The 25884-nt window shown below is 40.7% G+C and overlaps 1 protein-coding gene across 10 annotated transcripts in view; it reads right to left on the reverse strand.

The window, feature by feature from the left end:
- HDAC4 (histone deacetylase 4) overlaps positions 1-25884 on the reverse strand; it is a 494934-nt gene that overhangs the window by 189042 nt on the left and 280008 nt on the right. For all 10 annotated transcript variants that reach the window (XM_075069863.1, XM_075069860.1, XM_075069862.1 and 7 more), the window contains 2 exons: positions 20228-20348; positions 4289-4410 (listed from right to left, as the gene is read on the reverse strand). In XM_075069863.1, coding sequence (XP_074925964.1) covers positions 4289-4410; positions 20228-20348 — 243 coding nt within the window. The remainder of the gene's footprint in view (positions 1-4288; positions 4411-20227; positions 20349-25884) is intronic.

The following is a 25884-nucleotide window of genomic DNA, read 5'->3' on the forward strand; positions in this document are numbered from 1 at the left end:
TCAATATTTTTATGCCTGCATCTGTAATTTTCACTCCATGCATCTGAAGAAGTGGGTTTTTATCCATGAAAGCTTATGTCCAAATAAATCTGTTAGTCTTTAATGTGCCACCGGACTCCTCGTTGTTTTTGTGGATACAGATTAACACAGCTAACCCTCTGACACCTGCTTATTCTTGCAAACATAGAACTGCCTGCTCACACATAGGAAAAAAAATGCTAATATTTAATTCTTTGCATAAATAAAAAGTCATACAACTGAATTTGAGGAGGCAGACTAAAATTGCTATTAAAAGACTCACAGCCCTTAAGACATACTCTATTTCTAATTCCATTAGAGAAATCCAAATTAAACCCTATCTAGAGCTACTTCCTCCTTGATTGGGTCTAAGCAATTAACCTAGGCTTATTTCCTTTTCCTGGAAGGGCTGCAGTTAGTAAAGGTTCTTGATGCTCGTGTACAGGCTACACTCAAAGAGAGGTTCTGTTATTTTGCCACATCTATGCCTAATATCCAGCTTCTCTACACCTTCTTTGTGTTTGGTAACAGCCCCTCTGTGGGCCTCTAATCATGGCTTCTAGAAATAAATGAAAATTTACCGCTTTTCTCTTTATTCTGGGAATATCAAGGCACAAAGAACGCAATGAAAGTGGAAAAGCTGAATAAGCACAGACAAAAATATCACAGTATTGACTCCATTCCATGAGTCTTCTAAGACCAAGTGGATCACCAACATTTTCCCACATTTAGGTAGAAATCTGAGCAGTCCCATTCCCCCCTCCCCTCCTTACTTCCATCTATAAAAGCAAGTAGAGTTCATTCCTCCCATTTGGGGTCTGATTCTTTCACTTGTAGTTGGGTATTAGGTTGTTTCTCCTGACTCCTCCTGGTGACTGCTAATACTTATCTCTGAAAATCTGTATGTTTGTCAGTGTTGCATCATTTTTATAATCACAGAACTAGTAATGTTAAAACTGGTATTACTTATACTAACATTTATTTTCTTTGGCCTTTCCCTCCTTCTGCTTCTTTTGTGATAAAACTTGTTTGAAACTACAAAATTAGAAACTCTTTTCCAGCTACACAGGATGACAGCAGTTTATTTATGTAAGAGAAATGTGCAAAAAATATAATGGAATTAGCTGACAAAAATATTGTTCTAAAGTTCTATGGTGTACAGAAAGATAAGTACCAAATAGAGTGACAGCTGTCATACTAATTTATTATACATGATTTGCATTAAAATTCTGATGCTGTAGGGCTTTACAAAAACAACAATTTAAATGATTGAAAAAAGTGACTAAGAACACTGCGGGCGGAGACTATATTAGATGCAGAACGGTGTTAGAATATAATTGGACACTCCATCTATAAACTAGCTTTTTAGGCAAAACTTTTGCAAGAAAAATGTATATGTTAGTCCCAAACTTTTTCTTAATCTTCCATATGTCACAACAATGGTGCATCAAAAACACGAAGGACCGATACCCATATATTTTCACAGACGCAGTCTTTAAATAGAGCCTAACTAAAGAGAAAACAGGACACTCAGAGAGGATTTCCCAAAGCTCGCTATAAATGTCAGAGGAACAGGATGCATTTGGAAACACAAATAGTATCTAAGTCAAAGTCTTCCACAGCAGCAGAACAGATACAGATTTATTGTACAATTGCCTTGGCTAGTGTTTACCTGTAGCATTTAAATTTCAAAGTGGATTGGTCTGCTCCTATTTAAAGTTTTGTCATATGGGCCAATACTAAAAGAAATGCTGTTCTTCTCTGAGAAATGACTGAAAAAACAGCATAGGATGTTTAATATTTATTCTCTCTCTTTCATTTACATAATAAAGATTTTCTTTTTAATTTCTGCTAGACTTGCAAACTCAACCCCGGATCCAAGTCAAGCTAAAATTTTTCTTCTCATGTAGTATCTTCTGTAATAAAAGTTCAACAAGTTATATGAAGCTCTCAGTCACACCTGGGTAACCCTTTAACCTTCAGTGGGTTTGCATGGATTTAACTGATTGGAACTTAGTAAAGAGTTCTATTGCTGAGTACAAGGAATACAACCCACTCACATTCTCTTCTCTATGCTGGGTCATGCAGTACTAACAGGAGCAAGAATAAATAATGCAAAACAAATCAGATAAAATTAGGTCTTTTCTGTCTGCTCTTGCCTTAATTGTGCCAGAAAAATGAATCCAGAAGCCCTGTGGATATGAGCGTGATGTCCAAGAGGACCAAACCTAGATTTTTCAACAAAACATGCAAACTGTAGGAGTGAACCAAAGATCTAGCTTGATTTACTGGACTTATGCTAACTCAATACCAATCATGTGTGCAACCTTGGGACAGTTCATCCTAAGGGAACTGTAGTTCAACACTATTAAGACAGCATTCCCCATCTTGACACTTCAGATTATTTTGGCTCCAAATGGGGAAGCTAACTGAAGCACAATTAACTTACTATATATAGGAGTTAATAGTATTGGAATACTGTAATGGCACTATACTTAAAACAAATAAGTCTCACTTATCATGATCAGACCATATAAATAAATGCATGCCAGTAAGGGCACTACAATTCACTAGTGGAGGGGGCAGTCTAGGGTGATCAGATGCCCTGATTTTATAGGGACAGTCCTGATATTCACTGTTTTTTCTTTATATAGGTGTCTATTGCTTCCCCCTCCAAACCAATTTTTCACAGCAATTGAAATATGGCAGCTAATCAGAGCACAGTAATCAGAACACAGAGCTTAACATATTTGCAACATGGCTGCTGTAAAACAATCATAACATGATTATGGAAATCATTGCACATTTTTGGCTGGTGGTTGTTAGCCAATCAGAGAGCATGGGTTTGCATGGTATATACAGTTAGAGAAATAGCCATGTAGGCTGGCAGTTTTCAAAAGAAGCCCAAGTGAGTTCTGTACACAACTCCTTTGTTCAAATGCACCTCTGCTTTTAGACTCAGGGTTTACAGCCAGAAGGGACAACTAGATCATTTAGTCTAACCACCACTGTATCACAGGCCATCGCCACCAAACTGAGACCAAAGTTTTACAGCCCACAGGAAACTAGACTATTATGCGCCACAGGAGGGATCGAAGTGCAACAGAGCTTGAGATGATTGAGTGAAACATACCCAGTTAATTTTGGCAGCCCACATGCTGCAGAGGAAGGCTAAACACCCTCAAGATCACTGCCAATCTGATGTTGGGGAGAATTCCTTCCTGATACCACAGCTGGTGATCAGTTAAGACCCTGAGCATGTGAACAATAACCAGGCAGCCAAGCACCTCAGAAAGAGAATGCCCATCTGAGAGCCCTGGCCCTCCCTGTCCAATGTCCCATCTCCAGCTGTGGCCAACTCTGACACTCCACTGGAAGAAGATATGACATGGGGGAAGAAAAATCTCTTCCCGACCTCTGTAGATAGCCTGCTGAAATCCTGAAGCATGAGCTTTCCCCGCCATTTCCTTTCCCCTCAAAAAAAATCAAAAAGAGCGCTTTAAATAGGGACGTTTAAAATTAAATAGGTAATTTTCAAGTTCCCTATTTAAAAGGTACTTTAAAGACACAGCACTGTGTTCTCAGTCCTTCCCAGCATGGCTGTTAGTGAAATCGAGGGGAGCGCATCAGGGTGTATTTACTCAGATCTTTATGCTGTTGAGGTTAGAAGCCAACACTCCATGTTGGGTGTAGGCATATGATGTGGAGTTGATGAAAGCAGCCAAACAAAACAGATATTGGAATAATATAGAGCTGAGAAATAACTGGCCCCTCAGTCAAAGCACAGAGAAGAGCACAGCTGAGAAACAACCACACACAGGTATGAGCCAGTAACCGTACTGTAAATCCTCATGCTTTGACTGGCAGAGATGATTATTTTTTGCATAATATCATACACACAACAAAAAAGCCCCTAAAACAGTATTAAGAAATATGCATTTTTCTCATTCATTCAATGAAACACTTATTGATCGAAGAAGAATCTGTTTTAATTTTGCACTTGTGAGGATGACAAACTCACAAATTATGCTTCCCTGTGAAGTTTTTATAATTCTTAATAAATTTCTGCCTGGCCAAACTAAAGATTAGTGAAATTCTAACACTTTTCATTAATTCTACAGTGCTGTAGAGGTGTTAAAAAAAAAGAAAAGGATTACACGTTAAAAACATTACCCATGATTTTAGTTAACATTTACTCCTTTTACAAAAGGACAGACTGCCACAGTAAAGATATTTAAGGTGTAAGACAGAACATTAATATAGGATTTACCTGTTTTTCGGAGTGGAAAGTCATCTTTGGAATCGTACATCCCCAGGACAGGGTGATTGTAGGTGCCCGATATTCCACTTTGTGGGGGAGAACTCTGGTCAAGAGAACTGTGCTGAGTTTTCCTATAAAGGAAGGAGTAGAAAAAGAAAGTGGAAACTTTACAAAAGTTACGTGTAAGAGAAGATTAATCTATACTATCATGTCGGTTTATATTAAATGATCCTGTACTGACATTCAAAGCAGAGAATGCCCATTACTGACAATGAAAGTTAACCCTGGACAATGCAGTCAGAGAAAATGAAGGTTACTCAACTTCTGAAGTAACTAGAGTTCTTTGAGACATGTCCCCCTGCAGGTGCTCAACTTCAGGCGCGCACCTTTGCCTTTGCTCAAAGATTTCTGGTAGCAGTGCCCTACACATCCTCATGCCCTGCAACGAGGCTATAAAGGGCTGCATGGGTGAACCACCCTGAGTTTCTTCCCACAGAAAAACTCTGAGTCAGAGGGGAAGGAGGGCAGCTAGAGGAACACCTATAGGGGGACATCTGGAAGAACTCTAGTTACTGCACAAGGTGAGTAACCTCTCCTTCTTTGAGTAGTGTCCCTGTAGGTGCTCCATTTCAGGTGACTTCTGAGTAGTAACTCCTTTAAGAAGATGAGAGATTCAAAACAGAGTCCAGCACTAAGGAGAGAACTGTGTTACCAAACTGCATGCACCATGGTCTACACTGCAGCTTTCAGCAACTGGAACTTCCTTGAGCAGGGCTAGAGATCATGACTGTAATCTAGTAGAACATGCAGTAACTCATAGGGGAGGCTGAGCATCAGCCAAGCCGTACCAGGTAATAATACATCCAGAGATCTACTTAGACAGTCTCTGCAGGGAGACAGTGGATCCCCTAGACCTATCTGCAATAGAAATAAAGTCTAGGGACCTTCTTGAATGGTCTGGTTCTGTCCAAGTAAAAGGCTAATGTCCTTTTAACAACTAGTATATGGAAGATGACTTCCTGTGTAGTCTGGTGTGGCTTAGGAAAGAAAACTGAAAGGAGAATAGATGCTAAGTGAACCTTGATAGAACTTGTATAGATCTGATGTCTTCAATTCCAATAGGTAGTCTAAGATTGTGGAAAGACAACTGAATAGGTGAAAGGTGATGGCAGTTACACCAAAGACGATACCTTCTCCATTTCTGAAGGTAAGTGTGTCTTGTAGAGTCCTTGCTGCTATTTAACAGCACATGTTTTACTTCTGATGAACAGGATGCTTCTAGTTCCAAGAAACACTGAGGAACTATACTTGGAGTTGTAGAATGTTCAGACTGGGGAGAAGTCTTCTACCTGCATTCAGATTCAACAATCAAGAACTGATCAGGAGCCTCCACAGAGGATGAGAGGAGAGTCTGATGAGGTAAGGAAATCAAACTCATTTTGGCCAGGCTGGTGCAAACCAAGTGACCCCGGCTTAGTCTGACTTGATCTTGCTAAGAACCTTTAAAAGCAATGGAGTTGGTAGATATGCATACCAAAAAAAAAAAAAATTCCTTGTCCATGTAATGGGAAAGGTGTCTCCTAGAGGTTCTGGATTGAGTTATCCTTTGGAACAGACTATTCTGCAGTTTGTGTTGGCTACAGTGATGAAAAAGTCAACATCTGGAAACCCCCAGCTAGGAATATTTTGTTAAAGACTAAAGAGTCCAATTCACATTTGTAATTTAGGGAAAACAGTCTGCTGAGGTAGTATGCCATAGTGTTTTGTCTATGTGGGACATAAAAAACTGAAATGGCCATCTGACTAGCTACGCACCAATTCCAAAGCTTTATCACTTTGCAGAGTGAGGGGGAATGCGCTCCACCCTGACTACTAATATATACACAGCCTATGTTGTCTGTGATGATCTTGAATGTTTTTGATTAGGGGAAGAAAGTGGAGGCAAGCATTTCTGACAGTCCTTAACTCCAGCAGATTGACATGCAAGTCATGGTTTTGCTTTGACCATTTGCCTTGGGCTGTGTGAGGACTCATATGCGCTCACCCACCCAAGAGGGAACTGTCTGATATTATCATGACCATAAGAGAATTATGGATTAATGGGATTCCTGCACAAACCTTGAAAGGATCCTTCCACCAGGTGAGTGACTGCAGGATCCAACTTGTTACAGACACCTGTTTGTTCAGACTGTTTGTGTTGGGCACAAACTGTCCTGAGCCACCCCTGGAGACATCAAAAATGTGATCTGGTGTTCTGTGTTACCAAAAATGCAAGATGCTACATTGCCCAGAAGCAGTGGACATGTCCTTGCTTTTGATCATGAGACGATTCCCTGAAGAGAGATGGGGAAATGGGATGGGATGGAGGCAAACAATCATATAACCAGATTTAATGACTTCCCATACTCACCTGTCTAATGTTATAGTCTACCAGGCATGTTAGTATACAGAGAGGGAAGTGTTGAAACTGAGGAAAATGGGTGGAATGGTACAGTTAAGAACCCTCACCATTGGGTGGTTTAGACTCTGCACAAAACCATCAGAACTGGTTTTTGGAAGATGCTGATAGCTGGGATGAAGCAGTTGAGGTAGTCATTGGCTTCTTTTTAGAAAAATCTTAGCCAGTGGGGTTCAGATGGTCTATGGAAGGTGGAAAAACTGAGCAGGACAAGATCTTTGAGCCGACTGAGACATGCTAAATTTCCTTTTATTTGCAGGTGTGTTTATGTGCAAAGATCTAAGTGTACTCCGAGTCCTTTAGGGTATGATGTGAGTCATCTGTGGAGCCCGCAAAGACGTTGTGGCCATTAAATGTCTTCAACAGCCAATTGTACTTCCCACAGGAAACTAGACAACTGAAGCCAGAAAGTTTGTCTCATCACTGCTGTGGTGGAAATAGACCAGACTGCAGTGTTGTCTTTTAAGCTTCACTTGATGCAGACATCTTCACCAAGAGCAGACCCACCTTTACTTTGGGAGCTAAACTGACCTCAGTGTTCCTACTGTAAATGGTCAATAAAAGCATTAAACTTCTCATAGTTCAGGCAGTCATATTTCAACCTCAGGGTGTGGCGATTTGCTATCCTGAACTGTAACATTGTCAAAGAGTAGCTTTTATGACCAAGAAGGTCCAAACACTTCAGGTCCGTTATATGGAGTAGATATTTGAGCATGTTATCTCCCCCTTTCATTAACTGCATCTACAACCAGAGAATTTGGTGGCTGGTGTGAAAAAAACCCTTGGATTTCATCACCAGGATGTAGTATGTTTTATTGGCACATTTGCCTGTAGGGGTGCCATTGCCGGAGTCTGCCAGAGGCTCTTGGCTGGCTCTAAAAGTACTTAATCAGCAGTGCCACTCATGCTGAAGTAGAGGTATGCAATATGTCCATGAGCTTGTGATGTGAATCCTGTACCTCTTCCAGGAGAATCTGAAGAATATCCACCACCCACTTCAACAGGTCCTGGAACTGACAAAAGTCATCAGCTAATGGTGGTGGTGGTGATATTACTGCCTCATCAAGTATCAGAGGGGTAGCCGTGTTAGTCTGGATCTGTAAAAGCAGCAAAGAGTCTTGTGGCACCTTATAGACTGACAGACGTATTGGAGCATGAGCTCATGCTCCAATACGTCTGTCAGTCTATAAGGTGCCACAGGACTCCTTGCTGCTTTTACTGCCTCATCAGGTGATGATGAAGAGATATTGTATGGGAGTGACCTTTTCCGCCCTCATCTCTTGCTGCTCACAGGTCTCCTTTGCTGATTCAGAGTGGAGGGGAGAGGTGGACCGTGCTGGAGAAAGAGCTCTTTTATGTTTCTTATGAAGCTGAATCAGGACCCCTCAAAACTGCTAGAGGTACACTGCCCAGGGGTCCCAATAAGGCCAATGAGGAGGACTAGACGGCATGGGGGAAGATAGCCATCGGTGGTTGTCTCAAGTATCAACAAGCAGAGGTCATGTATCCTGCCTGCCTGGCATATGCAGAGGAGAATAACATCTCCTCGAGTAAACTGGAGCACTTTGAGCCAAAAGCTCTGAGTCTGAACACACTTCCACATATTGTGCAGGAAGTGACAACCCTACTTCCTGAATAGCAGAAGTTGGGGAAGTGGTGGGTCTCACTACAACATGTGTGGTCAGTGACCAATCAGATCTCAATACTAAGCGATGTCCAGATGTTGCAAGGAGGGGACACACTAGCTCATTCGGTAATAGGAGATCTTTTAAGGTAACATGTGGTACTAAGAGCACAACAGATTTTGGAATGGGCACCAAGGTTGTTCTCGATGTCTTTGTCTGAGACATTGATTATGGCACAGAGGGTACCGCAGATTCCTATGATGCCAGACTCTTACTATCATGGGCTCTGTTGATAGCAGTCTTTGGTACCATGCCCTTTACCACCGAAATACGGAACTTCACTGAAGTCTTGAAATGCTTCACTGTATCCCAAGTGCTCAGAGCCTCATTAGCAATCTTTTTGGGGCCTGAGGTCTCTGGTGACCGAATCCTCTGAGAAGGAAGTCTCCACTGTGCTCCTCTAATCTCCTTCCTTAGTCTTTGAAACCCTCAGTACTGCAGTAGTGGTTATAGGTACCTCACTCATGGAGAAGGTTGGGAGGCTGGGGTCTCCACAGTCTTCATCGTGGAAGCTCTTGGTGACAGTGATCTTGACACAGACAGAGCACTTACAGAGGTAGAGTCCCTGTAACAGGAAGATTCTCTGTACCTAGGTCCAAAGATGGTTTTAAGGCCTGCTCATCATTAGCAGTCTATACTTAATTTCCCTGTTTTCACAGAATCTTCCCCTAAAAGAAGTGGAAATCTTGCACTTGTGGGGGATATGCGAGTCTTCCAAGCAACAAATACACTGAGAATGCCCCTCGCTGATGAGCACCACTTTTCTACAGGAGAGGCATCCTTTAAAGTCAGCATCCCAGATACAATTAAGTATCCCACAAACCACTGATGAATTAACACTATACGCTATTCAAACTCTAGAGAGAGGACAGGCACACACTAAACTGGCCAATGGCAATTGAGAAGGAACTGCGAATGCTTCACGCTCGCAGCCATATATAGTCTCGGTATGGGGCACAAGGATGTGTAGGGTGCATCTGTGAGCCAAACAGGCACTGCTATCAAAAATATCTGATCAAAGGCACAGTGTGCATGCATACCTGAAGTGAGACACCCACATGGACACTAGTCGAAGAAGAATCTTGGTCCTTTTTCTTATTTATATTCTAATGTCTTTTTGCATCGTTCCAGTTTCCTTTTTCCTAGACACCAATCTGAAACTACACTGAAGGGAAAATATAAGAACTCAGACATTGATATTGCAAGGCAACTAAGCACATGCAAATCTTTAAGCATGAGAAAAGTCCCAGAAAATAAAGCCTAAGTTCAGCAAGGTTTTTAACCAGGTGTGCAACTTTAAGCATATGCTTAAGTACCATGCTGAATTGGGGTCTTATTTCACGGAACTACTCAGATTCTTAAAGTTAAGAATATGCTTAAGCACTCTGCTCAAAGCCTGAGTTAGTTATCACTTCTTTGTTGAACTGGAACCCAAACTGAAGAATAAATATGACAGTAAAATTAGAAGAAAAACATTAGCCACCATCTGTAGACTTTACTAACAGCAGCAGTGCTGAATAGGTGGTGTCCTCGAGATTGCTTTAAGCACATACTTAGGCCCTGACTGAGAAAAGTACTTAAGTATTTTGCAAGGTTGGAGCCAAATTGTTCAATATCTTTCAGAATCAATCCCGAAAACTGGTAATTTACAGTTTTGTTTTTTGTTGTTTTATTTTGTTGGCTTTGTGTTTTGTTTCAGAAGGCTGTTGGGTGTAAATTATGCCAAATTTGCTAAAGATATTCAATTAATTATTTCCCCAAGCCTTCTGCATGTATGCTGGATGAATCCGATGTGTATCATGTTTGCCAGTTGATTTGTGTTAAATTTATAGGCTGATTTTGCAGCCTGACCACGATATAATTTTGGAAATCTCCAGATTTTCAATATTAATAGTCTGGAGAATTTAACAAAATAATCCTTTTAGCAATTTATAGGTTAAGCAATGGAGCTGTCAAACAATTTGCACAGAAATATATTTCACAAACAAGAAGTCCAGATGCCCCAAAGTGAAGTTTACTACCAGGAAGCCTCAATCCATCAGGGCACACTACGTAGAAAACCACTCTTTGCTCTTATCCATACAAAAAACAGTTTCTCTTATTGTGGCTTAAAGTACACAGTCATGTCAGGTTAAACTGTTTTCACCACTTTGTTAGAGAATGTACACTAACTCCAAAAATGAGTTTAGATGTGCTTTGGATTTCTCAATCACAGAACAAAGGAAGTCCTGAATACTCCAAACATTTATACACCATAACTGTTTGTAGGACTGGGATCTAAGATGTGACAGCCCTATGTATGGCACTATGGAACATATACATCCACACCCTTACAAGAATTTCAGAAGTCTGGTAACTGATCACACCTTGAAACATCTAAAATTGCACAGTGAATTAAATTCATGAGCATTTCTGATCATGCATGTCTCCAAATACATACACATATTATTTGAACTGTTGTGATCCTTCCCACAGGTTTGCACAGAACTTTATGTATGATAGACACATGGCACTTATGTTTGAATGTACATTCAGTTCATGTATCTGTAATGGAATCTCACGCATACACAGAGTGTATGCACCCGTGTACATTTGATTAATCTCCATCAATGCCATCGTAAGTACATCTACCCAGAGACTCACTTATTAACTTAAACACAGATGCATTCATAGTAAACTTCCATGTTTTCTTCCTTTTTTGGGAAGCAGCCACTCTCACAACTCAATTCCAACAAGAAAGGTGATTGAGAACTCCCTCAGAAAACTTAAGAGTTCTGCCACTAAGCCTACAGTGTCCTGTCCCATTACAATGAAACCAGTTGAACCAACATCATAGCATGTTTAGACCCCTACAGAATTATGACTGTCAAATTAGTTTTAGAAGTTATACAGTGGGCAACAATATCACGACAAATTTTGAAAGTAGTTGTGTTACGCTTTATTACCACAAGCTGACAATTATAGTACGGAAAGGACTTTTAAATAGTTGAGAATGAATGTGAAATATGAATGTAAAAGTTTACAAAATGGCATGAAAATATTGGTTGCATGTAAATTAAGTCTAAATATGTATTCCATAAGAACCTCTTGACTAAGTAATATTATTGAGAGTTACATCTTTGAAGAACTGATAGCTTCTCTCCTTCATTTAATGGATCCTTTAGTACAGGGGTCAGCAACCTTTCCGAAGTGCTCTGCCGAGTCTTCATTTAGTCACTCTAATTTAAGGTTTCGTGTGCCAGTAATACATGTTAACGTTTGTAGAAGGTCTCTTTCTATAAGTCTATAATATATAACTAAACTATCGTTGTATGTAAAGTAAATAAGGTTTTTAAAATGTTTAAGAAGCTTCATTTAAAATTCAAGTACAATGCAGAGCCCCCTGGACCTGTGGCCAGGACCCAGGTAGTGAGAGTGTCACTGAAAATCAGCTTGCGTGCCGCCTTCAGCACCGGTGCCATAAGTTGCCTACCCCTGCTTTAGTGTACAGCTGTACTCTGAAAAGCCACTGTGTAAAACTGGCCCCTTCTCAATCAGCAGGTGTTTTGCCTGTGTGTATTCAGAATCATATCTATTTATGTTAGTGATCAAAATAACAAATGGTGACAGCTTTTTACTCCAGTTAGCCCTGCAGAGCCACAAAGCTGACAGGGAGAGCTGGAGTCAATTTCTTCTTGTGCATCAACAAAATTCTAACATATTTGAAATCCCTTTAAAGGCAACAAGATTCCACAGGGTTCACTCATGATAATCTGGAAACAAGTCGTGGTATGCACACAACTAGAAGCAGAATTCAGCCTTTATTAGACATTGCAAAAAAGCAAGAGGAGCCCGTTTGTATTTCATATCATAGGTGGAGTCTGAAACTAGAGCAAAGGAAACAATTTCCCTTGTAAACTGCACACATTTGATATTGAAGTTATGACACACAAACATGAAATCCCATAATGCCATTTTTACAGATTTGCTTTTCAGAGCAATGCCTTCTGTATTAAAATTCTGGATCTCAATAAACCTTAAAGAGAATGAAGTAAGTGATTGTCTGGAGGTGTGTCAATTTTGTGTCTATTCTGGAATCTGTTACCCTTTAATTGGCTTGACTGTTCACAGAACAGATGTCATACTTCTTTTCTGTTAGCATTAATTTTGTGTATTACACACAGTTACTGCTGATTACTTCGTGTCAAGAGTATATACCTAAATATCTAAATAAGTGACTTGGTAGCCTATGTGATTGTATACATACATGTGCCAATAATTTGTTAATTTAAAAGATCTTCTTCCTCTTCCCTTCTGAAAGAATGGAAACTGAAAAGCTAGCCTTCTGACTGAGGCATCAACAAGCAAAGGGCTCTCTTTTTAAAAAACGCCCTGCGAATAAGAATGAACATTTATTTGCTAGGGCTGTTAATTAATCACAATTAACTCACAACAAATTAACTATTAAAAATTAATTGCGATTAAGCATCATTTTAATCGCAATGTTAAACAATAGAACAATTTAAATTATGAATATTTTGATTATTTTTTTACATTTTCAAATATATTGATTTCAATTACAGCACAGAATACTTCCATGCTCATAATACTCGTTAAAAAAATAATGCATTAATTAAATTTTGATTGGCCTTCTTGGGGGAGAATTGTATGTCTTCTGCTCTGTGATTGTACACCCATTCTGCCATATATTTCGTGTTATGGCAGTCTCGAATGACGATTGAGCATATGTTATTCGATTTAAGAACACTTTCACCGCTGATCTGACAAAATGCAAATAAGGTACCAGTATGAGATTTCTAGGGTAGCTACAGCATTCAACCCATGGTTTAAGAATCTGAAGTGCCTTCCAAAATCTGAGAGGGACGAGGTGCGTAATATGGTGTCACAAGTCTTAAAACAGCAACACTCATTTAGAAACTACAGAACCTGAACTACAAAAATAGAAAATCCCTATTCTGTTGGTGGCATCTGACTCAGATGATGAAACTGAACATGCATCCGTTCACACTGCTTTGGATCGTTACCTGCTTGAGCCCATCATCAGCATGGAAGCATTTTCTCTGGAATGGTGATTGAAGCATGAAGGGGCATACGAATATTTAGCATACCTGGCACGTAAATACCTTGCATCGCCAGCTACAACAGTGCCATGAGAACGCCTGTTCTCGCCTTCAGGTGAAACTGTAAATAAGAAGTGGGCACTACTATCTCCCGTAAATGTAAACAAACTTGTTTGTCTTGGCAATTAGCTGAACAAGAAGTAGGACCAAGCAGACTCTAAAGTGTTACATAACTGCACTCAAAAACAAAACAATGCAACAAAAACACACACTGTTTTAAGTTTCACTTTCACAATAAAGAGATTGCACTACAGTACTTGTATGAGGTGAACTGAAAAATACTATTTCTTTTATCTTTTTTACATTGCAAATATTTGTAATAAAAAATATATAATGAGCACTGTATACCTTATATTCTGTGTTGTAACTGAAATCAATACATTTGAAAATGTAGAAACGTAAAAATATTTAAATAAATGGTATTCTATTAACAGTGAATAAAACTGATTGTGATTTAATTTTTTTTAATCTCGTGATTAATTGCGATTAATTTAACCATGTGATAGCCCTTTTACCCTTAAAAGGAGAGATTACTGGGGATAATCAGTGCTGCTACTAGCTTCCAGCCTCTTCTAGAAAGACAGTGAGTAACACTGCTGCTTTCTCCTATCCCACTTATAACAAACAGCTCCCAATCAATCACAGAATATCAGGGCAGGAAGGGACCTCAGGAGGTCATCTAGTCCAACCCCCTGCTCAAAGCAGGACCAATCCCCAACTAAATCATCCCAGTCAGGGCTCTGTCAAGCCTGACCTTAAAAACCTCTAAGGAAGGAGATTCCACCATCTCCCTAGATAACCCATTCCAGTGCTTCACCACTCTCCGAGAGAACATTTTTTTCCTAATATCCAACCTAAACCTCCCCCACTGCAACTTGAGACTGTTACTCCTTGTTCTGTCATCTGCTACCACTGAGAAAGAGTCTAGATCCATTCTCTTTGGAACCCTTTCAGGTAGTTGAAAGCAGCTATCAAATCCCCCCTCATTCTTCTCTTCTGCAGAAGAAACAATCTCAGTTCCCTCAGCCTCTCACATAAATTATGTGCTCCAGCCCTCTAATCATTTTTGTTGCCCTCCACTGGACTCTAATTTTTCCACATCCTCCTTGTGGTGCGGGGCCCAAAACTGGACACAGTACTCCAGATGAGGCCTCACCAATGTCAAATAGAGGGGAATGATCACATCCCTAGATCTCCTGGGAATGCCCCTAGTTATACAGTCCAAAATCCTGTTAGCCTTCTTGGCAACAAGGGCACACTGTTGACTCATATCCAGCTTCTTGTCCACTGTAACCCCTGGCCCTTTTCTGCAGAACTGCTGTCTAGTCATTCAGTCCCTAGTCTGTAGCAGTGCATGAGATTCTTCTGTCCTCAGTGCAGGACTCTGCACTTGTCCTTGTTTAACCACATCAGATTTCTTTTGGCCCAATGCTCTAATTTGTCTAGGTCCATATGTATGGTATCTCTACCCTCCAGCATATCTACCACTCCTCCCAGTTTAGCGTCATCTGCAAATTTGCTGAGAGTGCAGTCCATGCCATCCTGCAGATCATTAATGAAGATACTGAACAAAACCGGCCCCAGGACTGACGGTTGGGGCACTCCACTTGATACCGGCTGCCAGCTAGTCATGGAGCCACTGATCACTAGCTGGCCGACAATCTAGCCAGCTTTCTATCCACCTTACAGCCCATACTTCTTTAACTTGCTGGCAAAAATACTGTGGAAATCGTATCAAAAGTTTTGCTAAAGTCAAGGAATAACACATCCACTGCTTTCCCCTCATCCACAGAGCCAGTTATCTCGTCATAGAAGGCAATTAGGTTAGTCGGGCATGACTTGCCCTTTCTGAATCCATGGTGACTGTTCCTGATCACTTTCCTCTCTTCTAAGTGCTTCAGAATTGATTCCTTGAGGACCTGCTCCATTATTTTTCCAGGGATTGGGTGAGGCTGACTGGCCTGTAATTCCCTGGATCCTCCTCCTTCCTTTTTTTTTTTTTTTTTTTTTTTTTTAAAGACGGGCACTACATTAGCCTTTTTTCAGTCATCAGGGACCTCCCCCGATCTTCCACTATGAAGCTTAACTATACACTTAATGTTGGTTTCTTTACTAAAACCTAGAAGAACCAACTTAGCAACATGCATCACACAAACACTCGCTACTTGTTAAGCACTAGCGCTAATCAATTCATTTGAAACATTTTTTCCAAAAAACACAAAATTTTTCAACTGAAAAACTATTACAGAAAATATTTAACTTTTCTTGACTAGCTCTATTAAATGACCATCCCCCTAGGTAGTCCCAGTCACCCATTACTAACTGATAAACAACCACTGTACCACATATTAGTTAAATCTTGTCATGGATTTATAAGAGAATTTATAAACAGATTCTAATTAACAAGACTGACCTTATGCTCATCTCTAGTATTCAATATCATATTAAAGAGCTATAAAGGTACTTTTCTGCAGCTTACAGCTGGAGTAAGTTAAGGGAGTACATTTTAGCCATTTTGTAAATGATTCAGTATTTTCCTATCACGTGAACATAACTGGATACCAGAGATGAGTTCTGGAATCTCAGGATCTGGAAGGCTGGTTTAAAATTACTGGTTAATTAAAAGTGTATGTGGGGTGGGGGGGCGTTATTTTTGGTTTACTTGCTCTTGTGAATGTACTGAATCATACATTATATATTTACAGTCTCACATTTTATAACTCATGGTCTTTAACTGTCCTAAAGTAAACAGATTCTGATCCCAATGGGAGGGGACTTTTGCCTTGTCTTGCCCAGATGCCCTTGGTGTTGATATCTCTCAGGTTGACATCCCCTTCCCCCCCATTTCCTCTTCATGATCACCACGAGCGGCAGGATACCTGGCAATGGCCTGAGTAGTCTGGTGTGGGTGTCCCAGTGTCAGCCTCAGAGGTGCCACCCTGGGGGCCTGTGAAACTCAGACAGGCCAAGACCCTTGAGCTGGCAGCCTGCTGGAGGGAGTAACTGGTAGTCTGAAGACTGTTGGTAACTCTGTGCAGGATACAAATGGGGACAGCCACAAAATTTGAGATCTCAGTCCTAGAAGGATTTCAGGGGCCTCCAGCCCTTCCTCTACCCTCTCTTTAGTACCCTATGTCAGCAGGGTACAGTATGATCTCTCCACTTGTTGCAGACAGCAGCAACTGAATTCCGTAAGTTGGCAACTCCCTTAAATACATAGGTAATGGGATGACCTCACCACAATGTTTGTGTGTACTGTATCTGATGGCAACAACTGAACTGGCAAAGAGAATCAAAGAGAGGATTTGCAATTTCAGAAATTTAAAACATCAATGTATTTAACCAGACTATCTGTGTTCTGTACTTCAGAACGATTTGAAGAATTCAGTGAGTTGTCAGCATTTGCTGTATCAAAGGACAAAACTACTTGTTAACTAACATGCTGCATTACCACAGCCCTTTGAAGTAACACTTTAGACTAGATTTAATTTGCTGATCTATAAATTAATTAAGGGTGCTGATTTATAAAAATAAATTAGCACCCTTAATTGATACACACGTGTATACACATATACAGACACAAAGGGAGTGACCTCCCTCTCAGACATTTTATAACTTCTGTAACGGAATTTACTTTTGTAACAGATGGGATGGGATGGATATCAAAATTATACATCAAACTTTCCTCAGGCCACAGGATCAAAGTGAGCTAAACGCTTGGAATTAAAATGTTCACTTTTTATTTTTGATTCTGTAACTGCCCTAATGCAACTTTTCCATAATAAAATTAAGGCATTTTAAGCTAATAGGAAACTGAGAATATTGCTGTTCACAGTGCTCAAGTGTTCTTAGCATAATTCCAAAATGTCTCATGATTCATATAATTGAAGAGAACACTAGAAAATCAATTATGTGAGAGAAAAGGAGAAAGTAACAGCATGGGCACAGACAAAATGTACATAGGTAGGCACATTTCCGGTCAGGACTGAAGACACACGCACACCAGGCCATTATGCCTCCAGTTTCAAATTCAGATTCATTAAAAAAAATTCCCTGATTATTCATTTAGCAGTCTCCACAGAAATCACCCACACATGACTTTAGCATACAGATAAGCCCATCCCGATACCATGCAATAACCATACAATCATGATTAGCTCGTAACTTATTTTTAAAGACACTTTTGATTTTTTTCTCCCCTCACCCCATCACATCACTATGAAGTAGAGTTAAGATTATTTTTTTTTTTTAAGAGCCTTAATTGTGCATTTCCATTCTTCAATGTGTTTGGATTTCTTTTAAGTTAAGGGTTAAACTCTCAGATTCTTGAGTTGATAACAATTGTTTTTAGTATACTTACAACATCCCTGTAATGTTTTTACTGATACCTTTCTGATATGAACTCAACTTTAACTCAAGTTTAATGTACTTTTTATTGGGAAATGTTTGGGTTTTTAAAACTTCCGATCACTAAGACAGACGCTGAAAAGAATATAATTTTGTGATATTTCTAAGGATTTTAATATATGTAATACCACTCTTAGTTTTAATAAATATACTTTTAAGGCCAGATTAAGCAGTACACTCTGGAGCAGCCCAAAGCAGGATGCCACTCTGGAGCAGCATGCCACTCTGGAGCAGCACAAAGCAGTCAGAGCATATAGGCCAGTTTTTTCCAACTCTGGATGTCTACACTCATCTGCACCCATACTGGTCCCCCTCCATATACACACATGCTTCCACTTCAGCCCTGACCCCAAACATTTCCCCTGTACATGCATAAACACAAGTTTAGTCTGAGAGACTGAGCTAATGGTACATTGTTGGTGTGCAACCAGTAAATGGGATCAGGTGATGTTTCTTTCTGAGTTACTACTACGGAAGGGTGAAAAAGCTTTGAGCTAGGTGAATTTCATTCTGTCACAAACTGGGAGGATGAATGAGAATGGTATCGTTAGCATTTTCCCCTCCTCTGCAGTACTGTCTAGGAAGTCTCAGTCAGAGGAAATGTTTCAGGTGCGGGAACACTGAAGTTTGGCTATCATCACCCAGAAACAGGGTCTAATATTTCTCACTGTGGCGAGTTTATTGTCTTCATTTTGGATATGAATGAACAGACTGGAATAGACAAATCCATCTGTGTCTGGAGGGACAAAGCCATCTCAGAGTTTTAACTAGTTTCACTCACAGACATCCCTCCTGAAATGAAGGCAGAATGCAAGCATCTTTTGAAAAAGTGGTGATTAGGCCCTTGCTTAAGAAATCTTTTCCTGACATTTATGGTATCACTAATGCCTCTTTTCCCCTCTAAATTTCTCCATCAAGGATTTTTTCCCAGCAATGGCTAATATTCAGGTGTTCAAGCCAATTCTTTGAGATACGTCAGCAGCCTGTGGTACCGCTGACTGAAAGGTATTTGTGTGATTTATTCTTTACATTCTACTGTGAAGTCTGGTCAGATGGCTGGAAAGCACACGGAAGTGGTTTCCCCTCCTCCTTTCAGAGAAGTGGTGCTGAGTAACTGCTGGGACCACAATGTTCAGGTCACTAGCATATAAGAAATATTATTGAGAAACGTATCCAAGCAGCCCAATCCCACCACAATAAAGCACGTTTATTTTCATCTTCCCTCATTAGTAGTGTCCTGAAAATCCTTTCATATACAAAGAACGGGACCTTGGGAAGAAAATAGCTATGGCTCCAGCCCTCCCAAGACAAGCCGTAAGTCATTCACCATTTTGTGCTTTTCATTGTCTGCTTCCTTATAAAAAAATAAAAATAATAAATACCAATCACTGCTCTACACAGGTTGAGTTGTATCTCCTTGAGAAACCTCTTTCTTTTGTGTGTGCCACTGTGGCAGTTGAGGACTGCTGGCACAGCCTCGCTCACAGGATCTGTTTTGAATGCCCAGGGGCCAACAGTTAGGCATTTTCAGTATACGGCCTTCAGCTCCAGAATTCTCTTCCACATTTGGTCCACCACCACCAGACTCTGTTGACTTTCAGGCCACAGTTTCTTCAGGCTTTTGCCTGATTGGGGGATGTAAATAAGGTGCATTTGGTACTTTTAATGGATTAATTTTAAGAGCCAAATCCTTTAATTTTTGATTGGATACTTACCTGTAGTGTCAGAGTGTAATGTGAGGAGTAAACTTAAAACATTTTAATAAAAATAACTTGAGTGAAAATCCAGTGAAATGCAACAGTAATCTTCCCATTATACTAGAGTCCTGATTTTCTAGTATCATATGCTGAATTAAGGAACTGTAGATGCCTAGTAGAGATTGATCTGTAAGTAAAACTACACAGAATAATCCACTTTGAGTGATCATAGATTAAAGAAAAGAACATCAAAATCCTCTGCTAGTGGAAACATCATTATAGACCCTTACATTACAGACCTCATCCTTACATCATTACACATAACAGTGCTTGAATTGAACTGTTATAGGGAAAGGATCTTCATTCACATGCAAATTAAGAATATAATTAATGGACTATCAGATCATTCCTTTCACACCCACTACAAATGTGGATCTAGTTATGATACAATTTAACTAATTATTTTGCAACATCTTTATTTGTAAGATACTGTTCACCCATTAAATGCATTCCCTCAGCCCTCCAGCAATTGTGAACAAAGGTGGCACCGGCTGAATCATGATAAGCCCAGTACCACTTACCCATACCAGAAGCGGGGATCATTGGAAATGCAATGGTTGAGATTCCGGTGTGCCAAAGCTTTCTTTTTATTTAAGACAAACTCTTGTAATTTCATTTTTACTTCTGTGCTTGCCACTGCACCTGAAACATCCAAAAATAAAGAGAGGTTATTTAACCAACTTCATTTGATGAAAGCAGCAGTGAATTAAAACTTGCAACTTTCATTCACAAAGCAACAAAGAAAATATTTGAAAAGATTGAGAGCTAAATCTTTGACTCTCCAATCAACGTAAAAGCTTATTTCAAAGAAAAAAAGACAAAGAGGCTCCAATGAAGAACTCCTCTTTACTATCTGGACTTGTACATAATTGCAATCTATGTCTGAAAAGGGAGATATAATCAGAAATTTCTCATTTTCCTAAAAAAAGGTTTCTGAAGAGGATTTTTGTACTTGCATAAAAATGCATGTAGAATAAAGCACTTGTACTAGGTATTCCAGCTTTCTTTTAATCAAAGGTATTTAGGATAAGGGGTCTTGTGCATAATCAAGTTTTTAAAATGTCACATCTGCAAGCACAAGGGGAATGAGATGAATATCTCATATGTAGACTTTGTCTTGAGAAATCCTGCAAATAAGGATCTCTTTGTTCAATGTATCTGTGTACAATAAGACCTACGCTATATTCCAATTCAGTTACAAGTTTGCAATTCATATCTTCAAATAGAAAATCTAGCATTTTAAAAAATATCTGAAATTTCAAAGTGTAGGGTTAAAATGTCAACTGTGTAATTTCTAATAATTATCTACTCGACAATAGAGACCAGTCTATTTTACTATGATGGATTAAAATTATCCTTCAGTTGGCAGAACCGATTCTCAGAGAGCATTTCTGAAGGAGTAACACACAGATATTTTGGTAATCATAGCAAGTAGTATATGGGGGCTCATCTAAACCACAGTGTAAGCCAATCTTCCATAGGGATAACATCTGGAATGCAAGAAAGTCATCTCGACAGAAATACACACTGTCAAGTCATGGGTAGAAAAGTCAGCCAATATGAGCACCAGCTTTTAATTATACTTAACTTTTCATTTGTTCGTGAAGAAAAAGTCCTCAAAGTTATTTGTGCAGCACTGTTTGAAGGTGCAGCACTGCTCAACATTTTATAGGGAGTGATAAATCTTAAATTCGTTTTTTGGGGGGAAACCAGTATTTCTTGTTACTTCTAGATAAAGTAGATTGGGCAATGATCCAAAGAGGTAGTTCAAATGAGGGAGGCTTGCAGGAAGTAATACAATACAATGATGGAGAAGGTGAGAAGTACCAGAGAGCGACTAATAAGACCACACATTTTTAAAGATACTGTCTCGCCAAACAATTCTCATGTTTAATCACTAACATCTTCAAAATAATCAAACGTGGCTACGTTCTGGTGGCTTTGGTTAAAGATGACAGTATTTAGGAGCATCAAGCCAAATATGTGTAGCTCATAGTGTTTACAAAACCTCTACCGGCAATAAATGTGTGTGTGTGTGTGTGTGTGTGTGTGTGTGAGTGAGTGAGTGAGTGAGAGAGCGCGTGCTGAAAGGCACTACATACATATCAAAGGAGAAACAAAAACTAAAGGCCTTCCATTCTCTGTCCAGTTCTGGGGAGACAGAGAGAAAATGAGCCTGGCTTCATTAGCTTTAGCAATTGACTTCACCCTCCACCATTCTCCAATGTTACCTCTGGCAGAATTGGAGCCTGACTCCAGAGGGTTTGAACTGGAACTCCCACCATTCTGTTACTCTGGGAAAGCATCCAGAATTAGTCTGCACATCCATCAGTTCCATTCAGATTTCTATCCCACACTTCAGAAAATGGGTAAATACACAGATGTGAAAACTGATTAATTATCCTCCCTGTATCAATTTAACACATTTAAGTGTCACTTTCATGTGAATTAAAACATTTTCTGTTCTCTAGGTACAGCAGATAATGGCATGTCAAAGATAAGGGGCAAACTAAAGCACAGACAAGTTTTAAAACTAAAATTAGTAAAAAGGCAAATAAATAACAGGACACGTCCATTAATATCACCTCAACATTCCCTCGTTTATTGTCTATTATATTTATTCTTGGTATTATCACAGCACGTAAGACCCCCGGCCATGGCTTAGGATACCATTGTGCTAGGTGCTATACAAATGGAGCAAAAAGACAGTCCCTGACTCAAAGTCTCAACGTTGTATTGAGGCGACTGGGGCAGAACCCACTGTGGTTCCACTGAAGTCAGTGAAATGCCACACTGGTGCAGAAGTCCTCACTAGGGGATCACTATTGTGACAAAGTTCCTCCTCTACTTTGGTGGGTCCTGCACTTATTGGCGGATTTGCTCACCTCACAGATTCACCCTGTGGGTCGGGAAACAGCCCAGAGACCTTCCCCTCTGGTAGGAGCCACAGTCCAGGTCAACTCCTCCTGTGTTTGATCAGGAGTTGAGAGGACTGGGGGGAACCAGGGCCCGCCCTCTACTCCGGGTTCCAGCCCACGGCCCTGTGGACTGCAACTGTCTAGAGTGCCTCCTGGTACAGTTGTGCGACAGCTACAACTCCTTGGGCTACTTCCCCATGGTCTCCTCCTAACACCTTCTTTATCCTCACCACAGGACCTTCCTCCTGATGTCTGATAACACTTGTACTTCTCAGTCCTCCAGCAGTGTGCCTACTCACTCTCAGCTTCTTGCACGCCTCTTGCTCCCAGTTCCTCACACACACTTCCTCTCCTTTGGCTCCCCCAGCCTGACTGGAGTAAGCCCTTTTATAGCATCAGAGGGGCCTTAATTAGAGTCAGGTGCTTAACAGCCTCATCTAACTCTTAGCAGGTTAATTGGAGTCAGGTGTTTTCATTAGCCTGGAGCAGCCCCTGCTCTGGTGACTCAGGGAACAGAAAACTGCTTATCCAGTGGCCAGTATATCTCCCTTCTACTCCTCTGCTGTTAAGGGAGAGGGATAGTTCAGTGGTTTGAGCATTGGCCTGGTAAACCCAGGATTGTGAGTTCAATCCTTCAAGGGGCCACTTAGGGATGGGGGGGACACGGGGACACAACAACAAACAGTACTTAGTCCTGCTAGTGAAGGCAGGGGGCTGGACTTGGTCCCTTCCAGCTCTATGAGACAGGTATATCTCCAGACGAGGGTCAGGCCATGGTCCATCTTAAAAAACAAAACAAAAAACACTATTCTGCTGTTCCCAAGTGGCCAGGGTCACACTATGTAAACTTTCTGGGACAGGGACAGTCTTTCTGTGTTTGTCTACTGCCTAGCAAAATGAGGCCTCAATCCTTTCCTGAAGCCATTAAATGCTACCTTAATAGTAATAATATTAGGGGGTTATGTAACTGTATTGGATCCAAGAATCCCTACAAGAAACTAAAAGTATAAGCTAATTACAGCAAAATCTTACTAGTGTGCATATGGGGGATGGTGGGAACACTGCGTCTACAGAACTTTGCAAATTAGCAGGTTAGTGAACACCACAAAAGCAAGGCTAATACTTCCAAAAAGGTGCTTTGTACTACTTCAGAATGTTCCAGAAAAGGCTGAAGTGTAGTGTATTTTGTAAAAAAGCAGTAGCCTTGGGAATATGACATATAACACATTAACCCTGCTATTAATCTGTACTAAGAAGCTGGGAGAAAGGGTTCTTATTGTGTGTGAAAATTAGCCACGGATGGACTGACAAGGTTCTATTGTATGATTAGTTTAAATTAAAGGTGTCCCTTTTTTTTGTTCTTCTATGATATAAAAAGGCCTGAACATTTATTAGCCCTCTTCCTCTCCTCCCTCTCTCCACTTAAATGGATCTCTGTTATGTTAAAACTTCAGGTCTTATTTACCCACATTTTTCCTAAAAGATGCTACATAACCATCAATTGCACTTCCACACAGCATCTAAAAGTGATTTTGCTAACAACTATTTGACTCACATGCCTGAGAAATGCTTAGGAGAGACTCCATCTTGGTTAGACTAAAAGCCTCTAACCCAGTGGTCCCCAACGCGGTGCCTGCAGGTGCCATGGCGCCCGCCAGGGCATATATGTGAGCCCACATACTGGCTGGCAGACAAGCATCCGTTGAAATGCTGCCGAAAAGCGGCGTCACCTAGGGCTGGTCTACACTGGGGGGGAGGGGTAATGGATCTAAGATACGCAACTTCAGCTATGTGAATAGCGTAGCTGAAGTGGAAGTATCTTAGATCGATTTACCTCGGGTCCTCACGGCACGGGATCAACGTCCGCGGCTCCCCGTGTTGACTCCGCTACCGCCGCTCGCTCCGGTGGAGTTCCAGAGTTGATGGGAGCGTGCTCGGGGATCGATATATTGCGGTTAGATGAGACACAATATATCAATCCCCAAATAAATCTATCGCTACCCGCTGATACGATGGGTAATCTGGACATACCCCAAGAGGCATTGCGGCCGAAATGCCGCTGATTTTCGGAGGCATTTCGGCAGTGACACCTCTTGATGATACTATTTAGGCAGTGATGTCTCATGAAATTGCTGCTTCTCGGTGGCATTTTGGCGGATGCTTGTCCGCCGGCCATGGCCCTTGGTGGCTCGTCGTCCAGCACCCGCCACCCAGAAAAGGTTGGGGACCACTGCTCTAACCCTTCAATTAAAGACAGAGACAGCTTCACAATCCACAGCTGAGGCCTCCTAGAGGTCCTCCAACAAAACAAAGGAAGACCAGGGGACAGTAGGAGCTGGAGAGTAGGAGCCCAAATACCACCGTGGCCTGCTAGGCAGAAGGAGGAGGAGCAGTCATTGTACATGTAGTAGTAGTGTGAGAAGGGGGGAAACTAGGTTTCAGTGACTGCAAATAAATAAAAGGAAAAAAGATAAGAGACCATGAGTGGTGTTGTTTTCATTTGAGATAGACAGAGTATTGTAAAGGGAATGGGAGACAGGAAGAAGGGAGTGGGGATATAAGAATTAGACTGGTTTATAAAGACTGAAGAATAGAAGTTGTGGTAAGAACAGGTTCTTCAGAGGGTAAAAATGAGACTAGAGCCTGAGATGGAGCAAGGTTGGCATAGGCACAGAGGCAGAAAGAGAATCCAGAGGTGGAATATGGTTTTATTACAAACTGCACACGGGAAACTGAGCAGAGGTGTGGGAGAGTAGAGATGGCATGGTGAAGAGGAGAGGAGAGAGCTCTGAAAAGATAGGAAATAAGGACAGGAAAAAAGTACAGAGGTGCTGAAACAAGAGTGAATGCAGTCAGCATCATGGGAGATATCATACAGATATGGTGCAAATAAGGCAGACAACTAGATAGAGTGGCAGGCTAAAAGGGAAATAACAGGACAAATCAGCTCATTAATATACTACATTATAGCTTAGACTAACTAGGGTTGCCACAACTACTGTGACAACAAGGAGTCCCGTGGCACCTTAAAGACTGACAGATTTATTTGGGCATAAGCTTTCTTCACCTTCTCACTTCTTCAGATGTGAGGTTTTTTACCCATGAAAGCTTATGCCCAAATAAATCTGTCAGTCTTTAAGGTGCCACTGGACTCTTTGTTGTTTTTGCGGATACAGACTAACATGACTACCCCCTGATACTTCACAACTACAGTGCCACAGTTCAGAGATAGGACTGCAAGCTGTGACAGCAGAAGGACT

Source organism: Chelonoidis abingdonii, chromosome 10 (assembly GCF_003597395.2).
Source record: "Chelonoidis abingdonii isolate Lonesome George chromosome 10, CheloAbing_2.0, whole genome shotgun sequence".
In the NCBI taxonomy this organism is placed as follows: Eukaryota; Metazoa; Chordata; order Testudines; family Testudinidae; genus Chelonoidis; species Chelonoidis abingdonii.